Source organism: Ipomoea triloba, chromosome 3, assembly GCF_003576645.1.
Source record: "Ipomoea triloba cultivar NCNSP0323 chromosome 3, ASM357664v1".
Lineage (NCBI taxonomy): Eukaryota > Viridiplantae > Streptophyta > Magnoliopsida > Solanales > Convolvulaceae > Ipomoea > Ipomoea triloba.
This window is the reverse complement of record NC_044918.1, coordinates 19,351,645-19,368,535: the sequence shown is the minus strand read 5'-3', so window position 1 is coordinate 19,368,535 and position 16,891 is coordinate 19,351,645. Positions and strand designations below refer to the sequence as shown.

Sequence of the window (16,891 nt, the reverse complement as noted above, 5' to 3'; positions counted from 1 at the left end):
GTGTAGTAGTGGGTGTTTTAATTTGTTTGAGTTGGCAGATTATTATATATTATTATTATGGGTTAGGTGGACGATTGGGGGAATGATGTTGCCTTTTCAGGAAGAAAGTGGCGCTACCTGTAAACTCAGGACCCACTTTGATATTTCTATCTTCTGTCTTCTTATTCCTAGTTTACTCCTAATTAATTTCTCACTCTAAATTATTCTCTTTACTATATTAGGACATCTAAAAACCATCTATTTTTTGTATTTTAATAAATATCAACCAGATACGGTAATATTTTCTGGACAAAAGAAGCAATTAAATGCATGTTGTTCCCGTGATCCCATTGTTTGTAATTTAATATCCTCGTTATAATCAATTATATTGAAACTCATTAGGCATATATATAATTATGGTTTAATTTCTTTCCAAATATTTGTGATATTTGTTCTGCTATTATTAGATTATGCAGGATTTAATTTATCTAGTGGTGTTATTAAATTCGAAGAATTTGTGAATGAATGAAGGTACCGATTTAAATGATTTGATTGAGTCAAATATAGAGGAAATGGAACTCTGGTGACAAATTCAATGAACAATAATACGGAACTTATTTATTTTTTTTTTGTATTATTTGTAATGGTTTTATTCAATCAATACTTGAAAAAATTAGTCAATTCATTATTATGAATTTGTTAATTCAGAAAAAAATTATAAATAAAATTGGGAGATATATTACAGGTCTCCAATCTCATATTCTTATCGTCGATAATGGAAATAGAGTATAAGGTGTATAAACAACATTACTAACCAATTAATATACAAATTTATTAGTTATAATATTTATCATAATTTATAGTGAAGTCGATTAATTTATACACATTAAATCAGGAATACTATGTAGTAATTTTAATAAAGGAAAGTAGCAAAAATAAATAAATTATTTGCTATAATCTTTATTTACCAAAAAAAAAAACTTATTCCGATCCAAATAACACTTTCCAAATTCCGTGCACATACAAAATTAGTTACGTTTTTTTCCGAGATGAGAACAAAACTGGGTTACAACTTATTACAAGTGAAAAGGGGCTCGTCAAAAAACCAATCATGAATTTTCAAAATTAACCTTTTTATATTCGTTTAGTTACGAATATAAAATTTTATAGATGATGAAGATGAAGCATTCAAGTAATGAAATTATATTTTATTATATATTTTATGTGAGTGGTCCACTGCTTTTGGACCCATTCTAATAGTGCTGGTATTGTTTAGGAATTAAAGACCACGGCAATGCAGTAGCAATAGTTATACTAGGAATCCGGGCCACTTTATTGGATGGATCCATCGCAATTTACATATTGAATATTTATAATTTACATACAATAAATGAGTTAATTCTAGCAATGGTCTTCCGATTATGTTGATTTTCTAAAATTAGTCCATGACTTTTAATTTGGACAATTTAGGTCCCTTGACTTTCAAATTCTTTCCAATATTGGTCATTTCATCAAATCTTGGTTAAGTTGAGGTCAAATGAAGGGATAAAATTGTCAATTCTTTTCATTTATAATTTCTTACCAAACATGTTATAATATCATAAAATTCTTCTCATTATATAGTTCTTCACCCACATCAACATTATTATTTTTATCCATAGCATGGTGAGACTTATATGCTAATTACTTATATATATAGTATGACAAAAACTTGTGTAAGACCGTCTCACCATGAGACGGTTCGGGTCGGATCAAGATGTAGATGTAACACTTATATGCACAAATGTTATACTTATATGCTCAAATGTAATACTAATTAGGAATAAAATTTTTGTTACTTATAAAGGTAAATGTAATACCTTTAAGGGAAAATACAATACTTTTATATTTCGATTTAAAAGTATTACATTTTTCCTAAAAAGTATTATATTTGCCCTTATAAGTAAGGGGCACTTGTCAACATTACTTATTATGAAAAATGTATTACTTTTTCTCTTATAAGTAACAAAAATTGTATTATTGATTAGTGTTATATTTGAGCATATAAGTATGACATTTGCACATATAAGTGTGACATTTGCATGGTGCTTTGACCCGACCCGACCCGTCTCTCGAATAAGGATCCGTGAGACGGTCTCACACAAGTGTGACCCATATAGTATTAATAAACATCAACAAAAAAAAAAAAAACTATTTCGTAAGAAATTCATAACAATATTGAAAATTAATTTTATAGTAATAGAATTGTTCAAATAAAATATTTAAAAATATAATTACTAGTTGCATAAAATAAAAAAAAGTAATATATATATATATACACACACACACACACACACAAATATAAACATAAAAAGAATAAACAATCAAAATATACAAACAATAATGAAGTATAAGTAATATTATTTTGAATTTTTAGAGGAAGATTATAAAGTTTACGAGAGAAAAAAATTGGTAGAGTGTAGTTATGAATAAAATATAGGATAATGAAAAATAATAATTTATTAAATTTAGGTATTAGGTTTATAAAGTTTACTAGTTTTATATGCGCATTGCGCGAATGGGTTAATGCCCAATGTTTATATCAATGGAAGATTATATAGGAGAAGTTTATACATGGGTAATTGAATGTCGAATTTTTTTATTTAAATATCTAACTCAAAGTATATGAATCCAAGATAATATAGAAAATTCATTATAATTATTACTAAAATAAATGTTTGCAACCTTGTAAAATCGATAGTCTAATATTTGGTCTAAAAATGATAGTCTAAATAAATACTACTTTTAATTTGAAATTTTCTAAGTGTTCTTAATTCTCTTTTGAGTAACATTGTCATTGTCTTCATCTTTACTATTTGTTCTCTTCCTTTTTGTTGGTAGTGTGTTATTTGCAATTCGGTTATTGTTGGTAGCATAGATGACAACGTCAGCAATGAGATTATGATATAGGAGCTATGGACTTTCCTTTAGGTGTTCTGCTTGGGGTTCATTTGGTTCAACCATTATTGTTGAATGAATTATTGTGGATAAAGAAATCCCTAGTTTAAGAAAAAAGATTATATAAATTAATAAAAATTTGAAAATTTAAAATATTATGTATTCCAAAGATATTAAAAGGTAGTTTCTCGCTTTAATTTGCTGGGTAATGGGTTATTTGAGTACTTTCATTGTCAACAAATCCCCCAAGTAGTTAATATGATTGGTTTCAAACTATTCTTTTTTATTTTTTTCATGGTATTAAAGAAATACATATGTTCATATTTTGGTGTAAAATAGAGTTATTCCGCTTCAATTTGTTGGATTATTATTTGAGTACTCTCTTTGTCAACCAATCCCCAAATAGTTAATATAATTAGCTTCAAATTATTTTAAATTTTTTTTCATAGTATTAATAAAATACTTGGTAAATAAATATATAACATTATTTTGTACTATAACTTTGATATTTAATTACAAGATATTGTAAAAATAAGATAATGGACAATGTAATGACTATCAATTGATAAATTTGAATGTAAAGAATCTTTGATGAGAGAAAATAAAGACAATATAACTAATGAAATTATTTCTCTTATTTAATTTAATTTTTTGATAATGAATAATTTTTTCAAATAAAGGTATTGTAGACACATAATTCTAAATTAAAGAAATACATATGTATCATTTTTTGTTGTAGCTACTAATTTATTTGATTCTATAAGAGTAAAATAGAGTGAGAAACTTAATTATGTCAAATTTGATTGAGATGAGGTTCGAACCTAAGACCTTTCTTATATAAATTAATGGGTAAGTTAAAAGTTAACGGAGAAGAGAATATTTAACGGAAAACTTAACGGATAATCATAAAAGTAAGGTTAAATTAGTTAATCTCTATTAATAATATTAATCTGAATTATCTTAGCCATCTATTTGATTAAATAATTAATCTGAACCATCCATTTGATTAAATAATTTGACCGCCATTTTTTCTACCCATTTTAGGCCTAACTCTCTTTGGCTCTTATTAGTATAGTAGAAATAGGCAGACAAAATAGAGTTTAAATAGGGAGTGAAAAACCTTTCAGAGTTTGATATAAAGAAAATTTTGAAATTTTGGAGTTGAATGTTGGATTTCAAAGTATTTATATTTGAGAAGGAAAAGTATACAAAGTCCTAAAATTAAAAAGTCTACACAAATTTATAACTTTTTGAATATCACATGGCGTTGAAAACCTCTTTAAAAGTCTTAATCGAATACGGACTTTTAAAAACAGTTTAAAAATCTTGATTGAATAGCGCCTGACTTTTAAAGACTCCCTAAAAGTTTAAATTGAATACCTCCAAACTTTTAAAGTTTATAAAAAGTTCTATGAAAGTCATGATTAAATACACCCTCTTTAGATCAATATTTTCGACTTGGTGTTTAAAAAAAAAGCCCCCCCACTATTATAACCATTAATAAGTTACTAAATTATTAAATAAAAAATTATTCTATTACAAGTACATAATATCTAAATGTATATAATATGTTAATTGTATGTACATAATTTGTATGTACTTATCTTTATTAGAAATACATATGGATAAATTATATATGTAATAAAAAATAATAATTAAATCTTCCTAATATAAACGTAAAAATTAAGTTAATAATTAATCATTTTAATATAATATAAATTGCGTGGTTTGTGTTATTTTTAATTTTAAATTATTTTAATATAATCATAAAATTCGTGATGATCAACTGGGTGCGAGATTCCATAGGCGAAGCACGCCTAGAGTTGTTATGAAGCCTAGCTCCTAGCCTCCTATCAAGAAAGTTACTACATATCATTTGAGCACAAATGCTTGACGTATATAAATAAGTTAAATACTAGTTAAAATAATGAAAGTAAGGGTTTTCAAAAAAAAAAAAATGAAAGTAAGATTATTTTTTCCTTTCTAATAAGGCAAAAACTTGTGTAAGACCGTCTCACCATGAGACGGGTCGGGTCGGATAGGGTCAAGATGCAAATGTGACACTTATATGCACAAATGTCATACTTATATGTTCAAATGTAATACTAATTAGAAATAAAATTTTTGTTACTTCTAAGGGTAAATGTAATACTTTTAAGGGAAAATACAATACTTTTACATTTCGATTTAAAAGTATTACATTTTTCTTCAAAAGTATTATATTTGCCCTTATAAGTAAGGAACACTTGTCAATATTACTTATTATGAAAAATGTATTACTTTTTTTCTTATAAGTAACAAAAACTGTATTCTTGATTAGTGTTATATTTGAGCATATAAGTATGACATTTGCACATATAATTAAGTATGACATTTGCATGGTGTTTTGACCCGACCCGATCTGTCTCACGAACAAGGATTCGTGAGACGGTCTTACGCAAGTGTGACCCTTCTAATAAAAATTGTAAAATGAACGTTAGAGATGACGACTTCATTTTGACTCGTTTACTTTTTCGTCAAATGGATACGTAGGATTAACTAATGCGTTTCCAATATGGCAATTACTCCAATAATAACCGTCCCAGCAATATAAATATATGTAATTAATAAACCAAATCACCTGCCCTCCTAGTTCCCGCGCCATCTGACTCACGGTGTACCCAACCACCCGCACGGGTTCGTCTCCGGCCTTCGAGTCTCTCTGCTGATCCAGAGGCGATGCAGGCCAGGGAGATCATCGAACCCTCCGACAACGTCCATTACGCCGCCTCCATCCAACAAGTATGCCATTTCATATATGTGTATGCCTATTCGTTTATGTATGTGAAAATGGATGCATGGCTTTGGATTGCATTGCATTGCATTGAATTGAATTGAATTGAGGATTTCCTTTTTATTATATATGATTCGTGCGGTGATCTATGGAATGAAATTTAATCCTTACTTGCATTTGTAGTCAATCGAACCGTTTCAATTTGATTACCAGCTTTGAGGATTGATTATAGCGTTAAATTCTAATGTTTGGCTAATGCTTTGAGCAATTCAGCTGGCTTTGATCGCATTGAGTTCGGTTTGATGGCAGGCCATTGCTCTTATGAATTTTGAAGCATATTATTGCTTTTTTTTTTTTTTTAAATGTGATTAATGTATTCTAATTTGAATGGTTTGCAGTTGCTCATTGATTCAAAATCATTGGATTGAATTGTGATTTGGTGTTTTGTGTTAGGGTTCAGCGAGTATGACTCGGAGTAATATTAGGTTACGGAGTACATCCAATAAGTCAGATGATGTGGGAATAGTGTGCTTGAATGATAAGGTGACAATTAATCCAATGCGGTATGCTTCGGATTGGATTAACAATTTGAGGCAGATCAATCAAGGAAATCCTATACCCAAGGTATTGCTTACTGTCTAATGGTTGAAGTCTTTGTAATATGTGATTCTAATGTGGAGTTTTTTTCAATAGTTATTTTTATTCATTATGCCTCATGGAATTAATTTTTAAATGATTCGTCAATGTGTTTTTTATTATCTAATAATTTTAATTCAACTTATTATTTTGGTAGTGGCACAATGAATGATAAGGTTGATGGTTAGTGGGGTAATAAAAGTTGTGTTTGATTTATGAACAAAAAATAGCTTTTGAAATCTTCCATTCTACTCACTCCACTCATTTATATTCCCACAATAACATGCTATGCACTTGGTGCTTTTATAAGGCAGGAAGGAAAAGATAGTTTTATAGTTTCTAAATCTTTAATGAGATCTCAAAATAACATATGTTAATTGGAGAAAATAATTGCATTCAGTGCTTCTGATGCTCTCTTGAAAAAACTACAAGGTCAGTGATATATTGATATGCTTTGGCCCCAAGAAATAGATAACCAAACTTAATTCATTAGCTTTATACTGAAATTTCAGTTTCCAATATAAGCCTACCAGATATATTATTTTTCACTTAACATAAATGCCCATCTGTAGGCTGACTGATGCTGGCTCCTATCCTTCTTAAACAGAAATCTTCTTTTCGGAAGCACGACCATGATGAAGAGCCTGCCACAAAAGTTCAATCTCTTATCAATTATAACAAGGTATGAGAAGGAGCAACTGCTTTTTATTTAGATGACTATGTTACTACATGTGTTGCTTGCATCATATCCATCCATGAGTGAAAACCTTCCTAGCACTCAACTTTCTTGGTGAATATCCTATTAAATCCTTTTTGTAACATGCTTGCCTGCATCATATATGAGATCTAAACAAATTAACTCACAGTACAGAAACAGCTTTGAGTCATTGAATGCCATCTGAGGTCTAGGTAATGGCTGTCATGTTCAAGAGTAAAACACAGAAAATTGGAAAATGAGTTTGGTAATATGATGGAATAAGGAAGGAAAAGAATACTGTGGTCCACCCTGTTGGAGATATCAAATAAAGAAGAATACTCTATTATATTGTAAGAATTTATGGTTAAACGAATGCAATTCAAAATTTAAGTTTAGTGAGTTTGAAAGTCACATTCAATTTTAGTTTGAGCAAATGGTTTACACTTCATTATTTTCTTTCTTTCTTCCTTTTTAACTGTTATCTTTTGTTTTTCCACTTGCAGTTTGACAAAGTTTCACTAGTATGGGGCAAACCACGTCAACCTTCCATGGGGCCGGAGGAGGTAAAGGGCTTAACTTTTTTGCACATTACAATACTTTTGGGAATTGTTAATGTGAGACACTTCTATTTTATCATAAAGTCATCATTTTGAGATCTGCTCCTGGGTTTCTTATGTTGCAGAAATCATACCCTTTAATTATTTGTGTCATGTGCAACTATGGTAGTAAGGACGCAAGATAAATCCACAGTATCACTCTCAGTTTCTGCCAAGCCTTTTTCTCCTATATGGATGTTTATCAATGCATGTTCTCAGTCAAAACTTGTAACCAATATACAATCTAATAATATGGAACCATTGCTTAGACATGATGTTAGACTGGTTTGTAGAGAAAGAGAATTACTTAAGAACACTCAATATGGAAATAAATTAGCCAACACAAAGTGTGGGGACATGATTTTTTGTGGGAGGAAGAGAAAAACTGTAGGGAAAAATGTTGTTCTTGAATAGGTGGTGAAACAACCCAGAACTACCTTGAACAGGAACCATTACTAAACCTCCTATAGGTGGTTTGTTATGGTTCCTCGTGCCACAGAACTGAAACCAGTGGTTCAAGAACCTTCATCATCCCAACTTGATGGATCTTTTTATTTTTAAATTTCTTTCTTTCATTTTTTCCTGATTTATGCTCCTATGCAGTGGGCCACTTTCTTGGATTCTGAAGGAAGAGTTATGAACCCACAAGCACTGAGAAAGAGGATCTTCTATGGGGGGCTTGAAGATAGCCTGCGGAAAGAGGTTTTCTTTTCTTTTCTTTTCTTTTAGTATAAATCTGCTCTGATTCTTTCTATTCTTTTATTTATTTTTTTTTTTTTAAATTTGATGTAGAATATATACTAATATGTTTAGTCAAGGTTGCAGGCGTGGAAATTCTTGTTGGGATATCATTCATATGATTCAACTTATGAAGAAAGGAAGCTTCTTGCTTCAGTTAAAAAGTCAGAATATGAAACCATAAAAAATCAGTGGAAGGTCTGTTATTCTCTTAGCTATGGTTCTTTCAGACTTTAGTCCAAGCAGAAGTTAAGTAAATCGCTTCTTATTGTGGTCAAGGATGGTTTAGCAGTATCTATGTAAAGATTAGTAGTTGATTGGGTTAGAACACATTGTTTCATACTTTATCAATTTTGCTTTCTTTGGTTGTTTATAGAACACAGTAGTATGAGAAGAATCTATAAACCATAAAGTGGTATTGACCCGAAAAAACCAGGATAAAAAAACTGAAAAGGTTGAAGCAAAAAGGAAAAAAGATTGAAGGAATGGGAAGAACCAACATTTTGTTTATAGAAGCTACTTTACTTCAGTAGAACTCTCCTATTTTCTCCAATCTCAGATTAGAATAGCTGTATCTATAGGCTATTAAAAATCTTACATAAGATGTGTTGCAAGAGGGCATACTTTCTTGATAATTGTTATTTGGTGTTGCTTTCAATATTTGATGCTGTGCACCATGCTTTATTTTGGACGTCTAGTACTATGCCCTTGTGCTGTGAAACAAGCAAAGATTGTTTCTTATTTCAGTTGTATGTGCTAGTTAAAACCAATTCAATTACATTATGCCATGTAATGAACTGATGCATAGTCAAATGATTCTCTGCCAGATAAACATTTGGAGAAACCCTATCATATTTTATATCAATTGGTGACCCCTTCATAAATATTCAATTTCTTCCCTTCTAACTTGTGATGTTTTTTTTTTTTTTTTTTGGACATCATGTTCCTATTTATTATTGAGAGAGGTGGGAGGTAGTTGTTTCCAGAATATAGTTATAAACCAGATATAATTACATGATGTGATCTATTGAGACACTAAAATATTCGGCTAATGTGATGTTCTGACTTATTGAACATAATTTTTTTTAAAAAAAATTTATACTGTGTAGTATATGTATTTTTTTGCATACCTTGTTATCCATGAACTCTATCCTATGCAGAGCATCTCAAGAGAGCAAGCCAAGAGATTTTCAAAATTCCGGGAAAGGAAAGGCATTATTGATAAAGATGTGGTATGCAACTATGCATTGCATTTAATATCTCATCTCCTTGACATTATCCCAACTCTACTTGACTCAACTAAGCTTTGACATCAATCTAGCTGGGTTGGCTACTTAGATTCTAGTTTTCATTCAGACATTCATTCCTATTAAGTGCTAAAATAGTCGTTCCTTGAGCTTAAATATTTCCATACTAACTAACCTATGTTTTTATATACATCGTCTTCCAACTTATATTGCCACCATAGTATCATTGTTTCTAACTGCTGCATCCATATAAAATCTTTGTTCTTTTCCACCCCGCAATTGTGCAATATAACAGAAACTGTTAGAATTTTTCTTTCAACTCCTGAGTTTTTTACAATCACTTAAAATACATGTTGCAAAGGATTTGATGTTTTTAATCCCCAGAAACAACCTTAATCCATCTGGGAAAATAAAAGAAAAGTAAGATAAGATTGTTCACATCTTCCTCCGCTGTTACTACATGATGTGGAAGCCTCAAGCGGTAGCTCTGACCCTTACAAAGTTTTGGCTGTAGCTCCCCTGCCACTATATGACATGGGAGCCTTGACAATAAACTTGAGCAAGTTCATTCTGTCCAATTAATTGTCTTTTTTCTTCAATTTAGTGGTCTTCCAAATTGCAGTGCATGTACAGAGTGTAGTTATACTCAGTTTGAACCCATTGTTCTCCAAAGTGTATACCATGATTTCAATATTTGCCTCGTGGTTTCTTTAATTTCATAATGAGGGTTTATCTTTGTGAAAAGGCATACACCATGAAACAGCATCTTGAATATGTCTAGTTAACTCATTGACATTAAAATGAAAGGGCAACTATTTACATAGTAGTATTTAACCTTATTGTATGCCAGCTGCAATAGGATGGACGTCTAATTTTCTTTCTATTGTTCTCACATTGTAACTATCCTCTCATATGTGTCCTTTATAAATTTAATATACTGGGGTACTTCGTTTTTCCCTAACACCTACTGCATCAGAATACCTATTTTGGTACTCTGTAATATGGTTTTTCTATGGTGGTAGAAGTGTATGGGGATCTCTCTTCTTTACTTGGTACTTTTGAAGTAATCCATTAATAAGATAAATAGGGAATAAAAACCAAACTAGTTGTTTAAAATTTCTGTGAACCTCATTGTCTTGAGTTCTACTTTGATCACTATCTTCTGAAGTTCCACAGCATAGCTTATCAACTTGATGCCTTTAGAACTTATGCAGTCTTGGATATCAATATTTTTTTTTAAATAGGTACTGTGGTGCACTTCTTTCCGTTCCTCAGATATCTGTTCTGTTTTCAAGATCATGTTGGAAAGTTGAGCTTCCTAACTAAAGCATATTCCATAACTTTTTCATACTCATTAGGGCATTAAGCCACAAGATTCATCTTTCTCAAAACATGCAAACATATCAACATAATTTCTCTATCTCAACATCAAATCACTTCCTTTCTTTTATTGTAGATAGTTCATAGCACCCTCTCATGCCTCTTGTTTTGCCCCGCTAGCTAATCTGTACATCCAATATATGCCTCCCTTTTTACAATTGGGAAAATTCCTATACCTATACTTTGCAATTTATCATTGCAGCACCATATTTCTTTTGTTGGGGTCCAATTTTCTCTTAATATTTGCTGGGCCACCTTTTCTACTACCTTGCTACTGTTTCTTACCAGTGACAACAGGATTGTAATGACTTTTATTCTTCTTCTGATTCTTTCTTTTTGTTTTCAATTTGAAGGTGAGGACTGATAAGTCAATCTCATTCTACGATGGGGATGATAATCCTAATGTGAATGTTTTACGAGACATATTGATGACTTATTCATTCTACAACTTCGATTTGGGTTATTGTCAGGTAACTTAATTCCCTTTTGTAATTTACTTTTCCTTGCTAATTAATAGATTTGGCACAGTTATAAACTATTTGGGGGGTTGGGGGTTGCTTGGTTTGAACATGGGAATTGGACCAAATACATAGTAATCAGATCGGATTTTAGTAAACGCAACATATCCATTTGTCAGTAAACAGGAATTAGAATCATTATTAAAATTGTTGTTAGTGATTGAAGGAGATGAAAGTGGAGTAGGAACCACTAATTACCAAAATTTATTGATGGGTGATTTGATTCCGATTCCGAAGTATTACAATCAAGTAAACAACTAAACAAGCTCCTCAATCACTTTGGGTTCTGATTCCAGTATCAAAAGTAACAAACCAAATGGCCCCTTGGCCTTTTAGTATTCATATGTTCTTCTAAAGATGTCAATTATATGCATATTTGTGTATCAGTGGCTTTATTATGCCCCCTCTGACAAAGTTCACATTATTAGTCCCCAAAGAGTAGTCTCAATTTCATTCTCAAACTTAATGGCAGTTATTGCTTTTCCTCTTTTCTTGATAATTGAAAATAATATGTGCTTTTCCTTTTACTCATAGGGTATGAGTGATCTCCTTTCTCCTATATTATATGTTATGAGAGACGAATCAGAATCTTTTTGGTGCTTTGTTGCACTAATGGAGCGACTTGGACCAAATTTTCAGCTTGCTCAAAATGGAATGCACACTCAGCTTTTTGCACTATCAAAGGTTCTCCTCTCTCTCACTCTCACTCTAACTCTCACAGACACAGAGCTGAGCCCACATGCATTACATCACATCTAGTATTGCGTATGAAAATTTATTTATCATCTGATTGATCTGATCAATATGGTGTTGGCTTATGTTTGAGTATACATGCAATCATGTTGACAGAAAGAGTAAGCTTGGAAAGAATTTAGACAGTACCATTACATCACTATTCTTAAATTTTAGCATTTTCTTTGTCCAAGAAATGCACATTCAACTTGCTATTTTTTATGCTGAACTGTTGCAGTTGGTGGAGTTGTTAGACGGCCTGTTGCATAATTACTTTAAACAGAAGGACTGCTTGAACTATTTCTTCTGCTTTCGTTGGATTCTCATACAATTCAAAAGGCATGTGATACCATTTCCTGATTTTCTTTATACAAATTAAAGTTCCTTTGCTTTAATAAAATTTATTTCCATGTTGAGATAAACTAGTTGCTCTAGTGAAGAAGACAATGTAGTGCTATGCATCCATTCCTGTAAAGTTATAATATGTTCAGTGGTGCTAATGGATAAAGCTATTTGCTGTTGTGAAAATGTGTTCCTTACTACATTAAGTAGAAAGAAAATAAAACAAAAGAATAGGAAGATAATGGTAGAAAAGAACCTATCAATGAATCATTAGATCTGAAGATTTCAAGTCAATCCGTGGCTTCCAATGCATATACATATTCTTTTTTACTTTTTGTTGTTCTTGCTTGTGGGTAGCAGTTGTGTGGGAGTCTTAAATTAGTAGCTTTGAAACTGTGAGTGTAGTTTCTAGTGGGAGGTTTTGATCTTCAACTAGATTGTATGCCTGTTACTAAATGTGTTCCACCTTGGTGAAGGTTAAGTTGTTTGGATTGTATGCCTGTTACTAAATGGCATTCTCCACCTTGGTAAAGCTTAAGTTGTTGGTGAGGATACACATTCATATTTTTATGTTTTATCCTCAACAAGCCCCAAGAAAACATGAAAATATTTTGTTAATGGGTAGTGCTTCAATTTCCTTTTCTAGGTCTCTTAAATTTGTCTCGCCTTTGATAGGGAATTTGAATTTGAGAAAACACTGCGGTTGTGGGAGGTTTTGTGGACACACTATTTGACTGAGCATCTGCACCTTTATATATGTGTTGCAATCCTGAAAAGATATCGGAGCAAAATAATCGGAGAGAAGATGGATTTTGACTCTCTACTGAAGTTTATAAATGAGTTGAGTGGTCATATTGACCTCGAAACAACCCTTAGGGATGCAGAGGCGTTATGTCTTTGTGCTGGTGAATATGGTGCTGCTCGCATCCCTCCTGGAACTCCACCCTCCTTGCCTATTCAGAATGTTCCGCTATACGCTCAAGAGGATGATGATGTAATGTAAGCTGAACTTTTGTGGAGTAAGACTTCTAGCATGATGAGTCATGATAGTTCTAGGCTCCTAGAAAATCATTGGGGTATATTAAAGCATTGTAATTTGTAAGTATATGGTTTCAATAATTTCTTATTGAACCGGATTAACTTTCTTTAGTTAATTAGGAATTGCCATTTTTGTTTCATTTGTTGAAATGCAGATAAAATTATCTGCAGTTGGTAATTCTGAGCTCTGTTTGTAAAAACTAATTTGCCCATTTGAAATGCCATAGCAATTTTTGTTGTTGTTGAAGGATTTCCTTTACAGTGTATATATACAGAAAAATTCCTTAGTGTATTGTTATCGTAGCAGGAAGCAGAGTTGAGTAATAAAAGCTTATACTGAAATTCAAATTCTACCATTAATTGTTCATCTCTTGGTACATGAATAGAATGGTTTCGCAACTAAGCTGGTGCGATTGTTTTAGCTGATTAAGCACCAGCTCGGGCACGAAACCCCTATCATGACTGTTAATACACTCTCAGGCAAATCTCATACTTTTATTTGTTGGAAACTCTTTAGCTGGATTCATAGCAGGAATGGGTGGATACCATCAAGCAAGGTTTCATCTCCAGTCCTTTGGAATGCATCAAGCAAAACGTCGTCCAGGATGGGAATCAAAGGCACATCTTCAAATATCCAAGGCAAGTTGTTTGTTGAAATTGATGAATTTATGTTGCAGTTTTCTATTCCCATATGTTCCATCCATGAATTCATGATTGAATCCATTTCATCTTCTTGTTTGATAGAACCTTCAACCAGGTTTGTGTTTTCCATGCTTTGTGTGGGGATGGATGCTGAAATGCTGTCATCGTCTTTGGGAGTTATTTTCATCCTCTTTCCTCTACGAGACCTCTTGTTCAAATGGGTATTCCAGAAATTCTTGACTTCATTGTCGGTTCGGCCAGGAAGCCTACCTGCAATTAGTGACCATCTGTGCAGAAAAGGAACACAGAAACTCACTGAGAACTTGTGATTAACAGGTAAGGTGTTAATTTTACCTCCATTTTTAGCCTGGGCAAAATGTCCATTTGAATCCCGTTTAGTCATTTAAAAATTACATATTAATATCAAATGATCAAATGTGTTGCAAACAATCTATCTCATCCATTCTTACTTTTTTTTATTCACAACAGCATATGTGGTCCTCCTTATTAACAACCTTTCCAACTTTTTTTATTCAAAATATTTCCAATCCATCTTTGGTCTTCCCAACTTAAGTGTTAATTCCAATAGATTGAAAGCCTTTTTTTTCCATCAAAATCTGACTTTTACCTGCCCAAATCTAATCCAAACCTCCATTGGCTACGTATATCTTTAGTCAAAGTCTTAATTATTATAGTCTTAGGTAAAAATAGACTTGACAATTAAGCTCACTGACCGGTTGCCAAGAAGTTTATGCATTCTGATGATGAGGTCCTTTTCGTCTTCTGACATCATACCACGTTTGATGTTTGGTCTAAGGTAATTTTTCCACCTGAGCCTGCAGCTCTTTCCACTTCTCATCAAACCTGAAACACAGTGAAAATGATGAACATACCAATATGTTATATGTCTAAAGAAGTTGATCTCTGTGACTGTCAATTGGTCTAGTTATACTATCCATAAGGACCTTAACTAGTATGCATGGCTACAATGTATTCTATCATTTTTTTTAAACATATAATGAATGCATTGAATTAAGGTAATGACAAGCTGAGTAGATTAAACACATTTATATATAGTGAAAATTGTATCAGTTGTAGAGATGGAGAAAGACAACTACCCGATTTCTTGGAGATGGTTGCCCAATTACCCTCCCCATGTGTTTCAACACATTTCTTCAGTGTCAAATCCTCTTCTGGAGTCCAAAAACCTCTCTTCAGCCCTGTCTTCACTTCTTTAGCCTTCATTGGATTTGAGTCCTCTGAAAACTCAACTTTTATGGTGAAATCTGAAAGTGGATTCATGATGAGTTAAATATATTATATATAGATGAAAGTGCATGGGGGGATGTTTTAAGTTTGAACGGTAGATGATTACACGTACTAGAGGCCGGGGCCCTATGTTGATTCACTTTTGTGCTTTCTTTGCTACTTTTTTGATCCTGAAGTAAAGCTAATTTCTGCTCCACTTGTTAACCCCACTGAATCTATCCACGTCTGAGATAAATCTTGCTAATATACTACGTAGGACCGACACAACTGAACATGCAATGCTAGCAAATTTTCACTATAACACGTACGTTTCTTGTTTCTGTCTGTTTTTAATCTCAAATAATTATATACATATACTCCTGTATAAACACGTTTCTCACGTATTACCCAAGAATAAGAAATGATATACGTTGCTTCTAGTTTAAATAATGGTATTAATTAACATCTATTGTACATTACAGTTTTCCATACACGAAAAGGAAAACTCCTTGTTTAGAAGAGTTATATTTCTTCTTTCCTCTTTCATGACAAAGTGAAAAGTATAATTATATGCTTAAGTATAATTTTTTTTTTTTAATGAAAAAGGAAAAGATGGGGGTACATATATGCATTATATAAACCCGTTCATATCGCTATGACAATCTCCTTTATTTGCTTTAGTTTCTGGCCATGCACAAATTACAGCTAATTGTAACACTTCTATGTACTATACTTTTTTTGCATAGAATTTTTTGAAAGAAGTGATTTGTTCTTATTTTCTGCTTCATGCCCCACGTGCATGTGCACATGTAGTTATCATTACAAAATTTAACTATACATAAATAAATAGATGACATTAATAAAATATAATTGTTTGCAAACTCTGTCATGAACTCGGGATCAATGTACAGAATTATAATAAGCATTAACTTTTAATTAAATATTTAATATCATATTTGATTGAACTAAAAATGTTAATCACATCAGATCAGATGCATTATCAATTAATTTGGTGCTGTAGTTAGGGACTTGGGTACTTTTTTATGAGATGGGGAAATAAACCCCACTCAAAATTTAGGCATGAGTGAGGGTGTGTAAAAGTGGGACATGTCCAAAAGGTGATGGGTACTTGGTGCATAAATTGAAAGTGATTGAACACATGCTGCGTATTACGCCAATCATGAACCACAAAAGTACTGTTCATTCCCTTCAATCATTGATCGCAAAAGCACTAACTTATGTCTGAATTCCACATTGTTCACAAACACTTCAGAGTTCATTAATATCCAAAATTGCATTGATTCATGAAGCCAACACTAAAGTTTTCATTCAAATCACCAATACTAGAATGATTCACACCACTACTCTGATCTGATCTTCCTATGGCT

At 32.1% G+C, this 16,891-nt stretch overlaps 2 protein-coding genes across 3 annotated transcripts; one reads left to right on the top strand and one right to left on the bottom strand.

Annotated features, from left to right (window-relative positions):
- Positions 1 to 5,542: 5,542 nt before the first annotated feature.
- On the top strand, positions 5,543 to 13,860 carry LOC116012273 (TBC1 domain family member 15-like). Of its 2 annotated transcripts, XM_031251776.1 has the most exons (11): positions 5,543 to 5,697; positions 6,143 to 6,313; positions 6,933 to 7,007; positions 7,526 to 7,585; positions 8,222 to 8,320; positions 8,444 to 8,554; positions 9,517 to 9,588; positions 11,337 to 11,453; positions 12,036 to 12,185; positions 12,472 to 12,572; positions 13,251 to 13,860. In XM_031251776.1, the coding sequence occupies exons 1-11, from the start codon at positions 5,635 to 5,637 to the stop codon at positions 13,576 to 13,578; spliced, it is 1,347 nt and encodes a 448-aa protein (XP_031107636.1). In that variant the 5' UTR covers positions 5,543 to 5,634; the 3' UTR covers positions 13,579 to 13,860. The 2 variants fall into 2 exon arrangements, with proteins under 2 accessions (XP_031107636.1, XP_031107637.1); XM_031251777.1 differs by lacking the exon at positions 5,543 to 5,697 and having other exon boundaries at positions 6,207 to 6,313; positions 6,898 to 7,007.
- A 69-nt stretch (positions 13,861 to 13,929) lies between these two features.
- On the bottom strand, positions 13,930 to 15,526 carry LOC116012275 (transcription factor MYB114-like). The gene is made up of 3 exons (XM_031251778.1): positions 15,374 to 15,526; positions 14,990 to 15,119; positions 13,930 to 14,542 (listed from the first exon to the last, which is right to left on the bottom strand). Exons 1-3 carry the CDS (start codon positions 15,498 to 15,500, stop codon positions 14,137 to 14,139), a joined length of 663 nt encoding a protein of 220 aa, XP_031107638.1. The 5' UTR covers positions 15,501 to 15,526; the 3' UTR covers positions 13,930 to 14,136.
- Between the last annotated feature and the right edge of the window lie 1,365 nt (positions 15,527 to 16,891).

Coding starts and splice junctions, on each gene's coding strand:
- LOC116012273 (XM_031251776.1), top strand. CDS start 5,635: ATGCAGGCCAGGGAGATCATCGAACCCTCCGACAACGTCCATTACGCC. Junction 5,698..6,142: donor ACGCCGCCTCCATCCAACAA/GTATGCCATTTC, acceptor GTTTTGTGTTAG/GGTTCAGCGAGTATGACTCG. Junction 7,008..7,525: donor CTCTTATCAATTATAACAAG/GTATGAGAAGGA, acceptor TTCCACTTGCAG/TTTGACAAAGTTTCACTAGT.
- LOC116012275 (XM_031251778.1), bottom strand. CDS start 15,500: ATGAAGGCTAAAGAAGTGAAGACAGGGCTGAAGAGAGGTTTTTGGACT. Junction 15,120..15,373: donor AACCATCTCCAAGAAATCGG/GTAGTTGTCTTT, acceptor ACTGTGTTTCAG/GTTTGATGAGAAGTGGAAAG. Junction 14,543..14,989: donor CATAAACTTCTTGGCAACCG/GTCAGTGAGCTT, acceptor TTTTCTGCACAG/ATGGTCACTAATTGCAGGTA.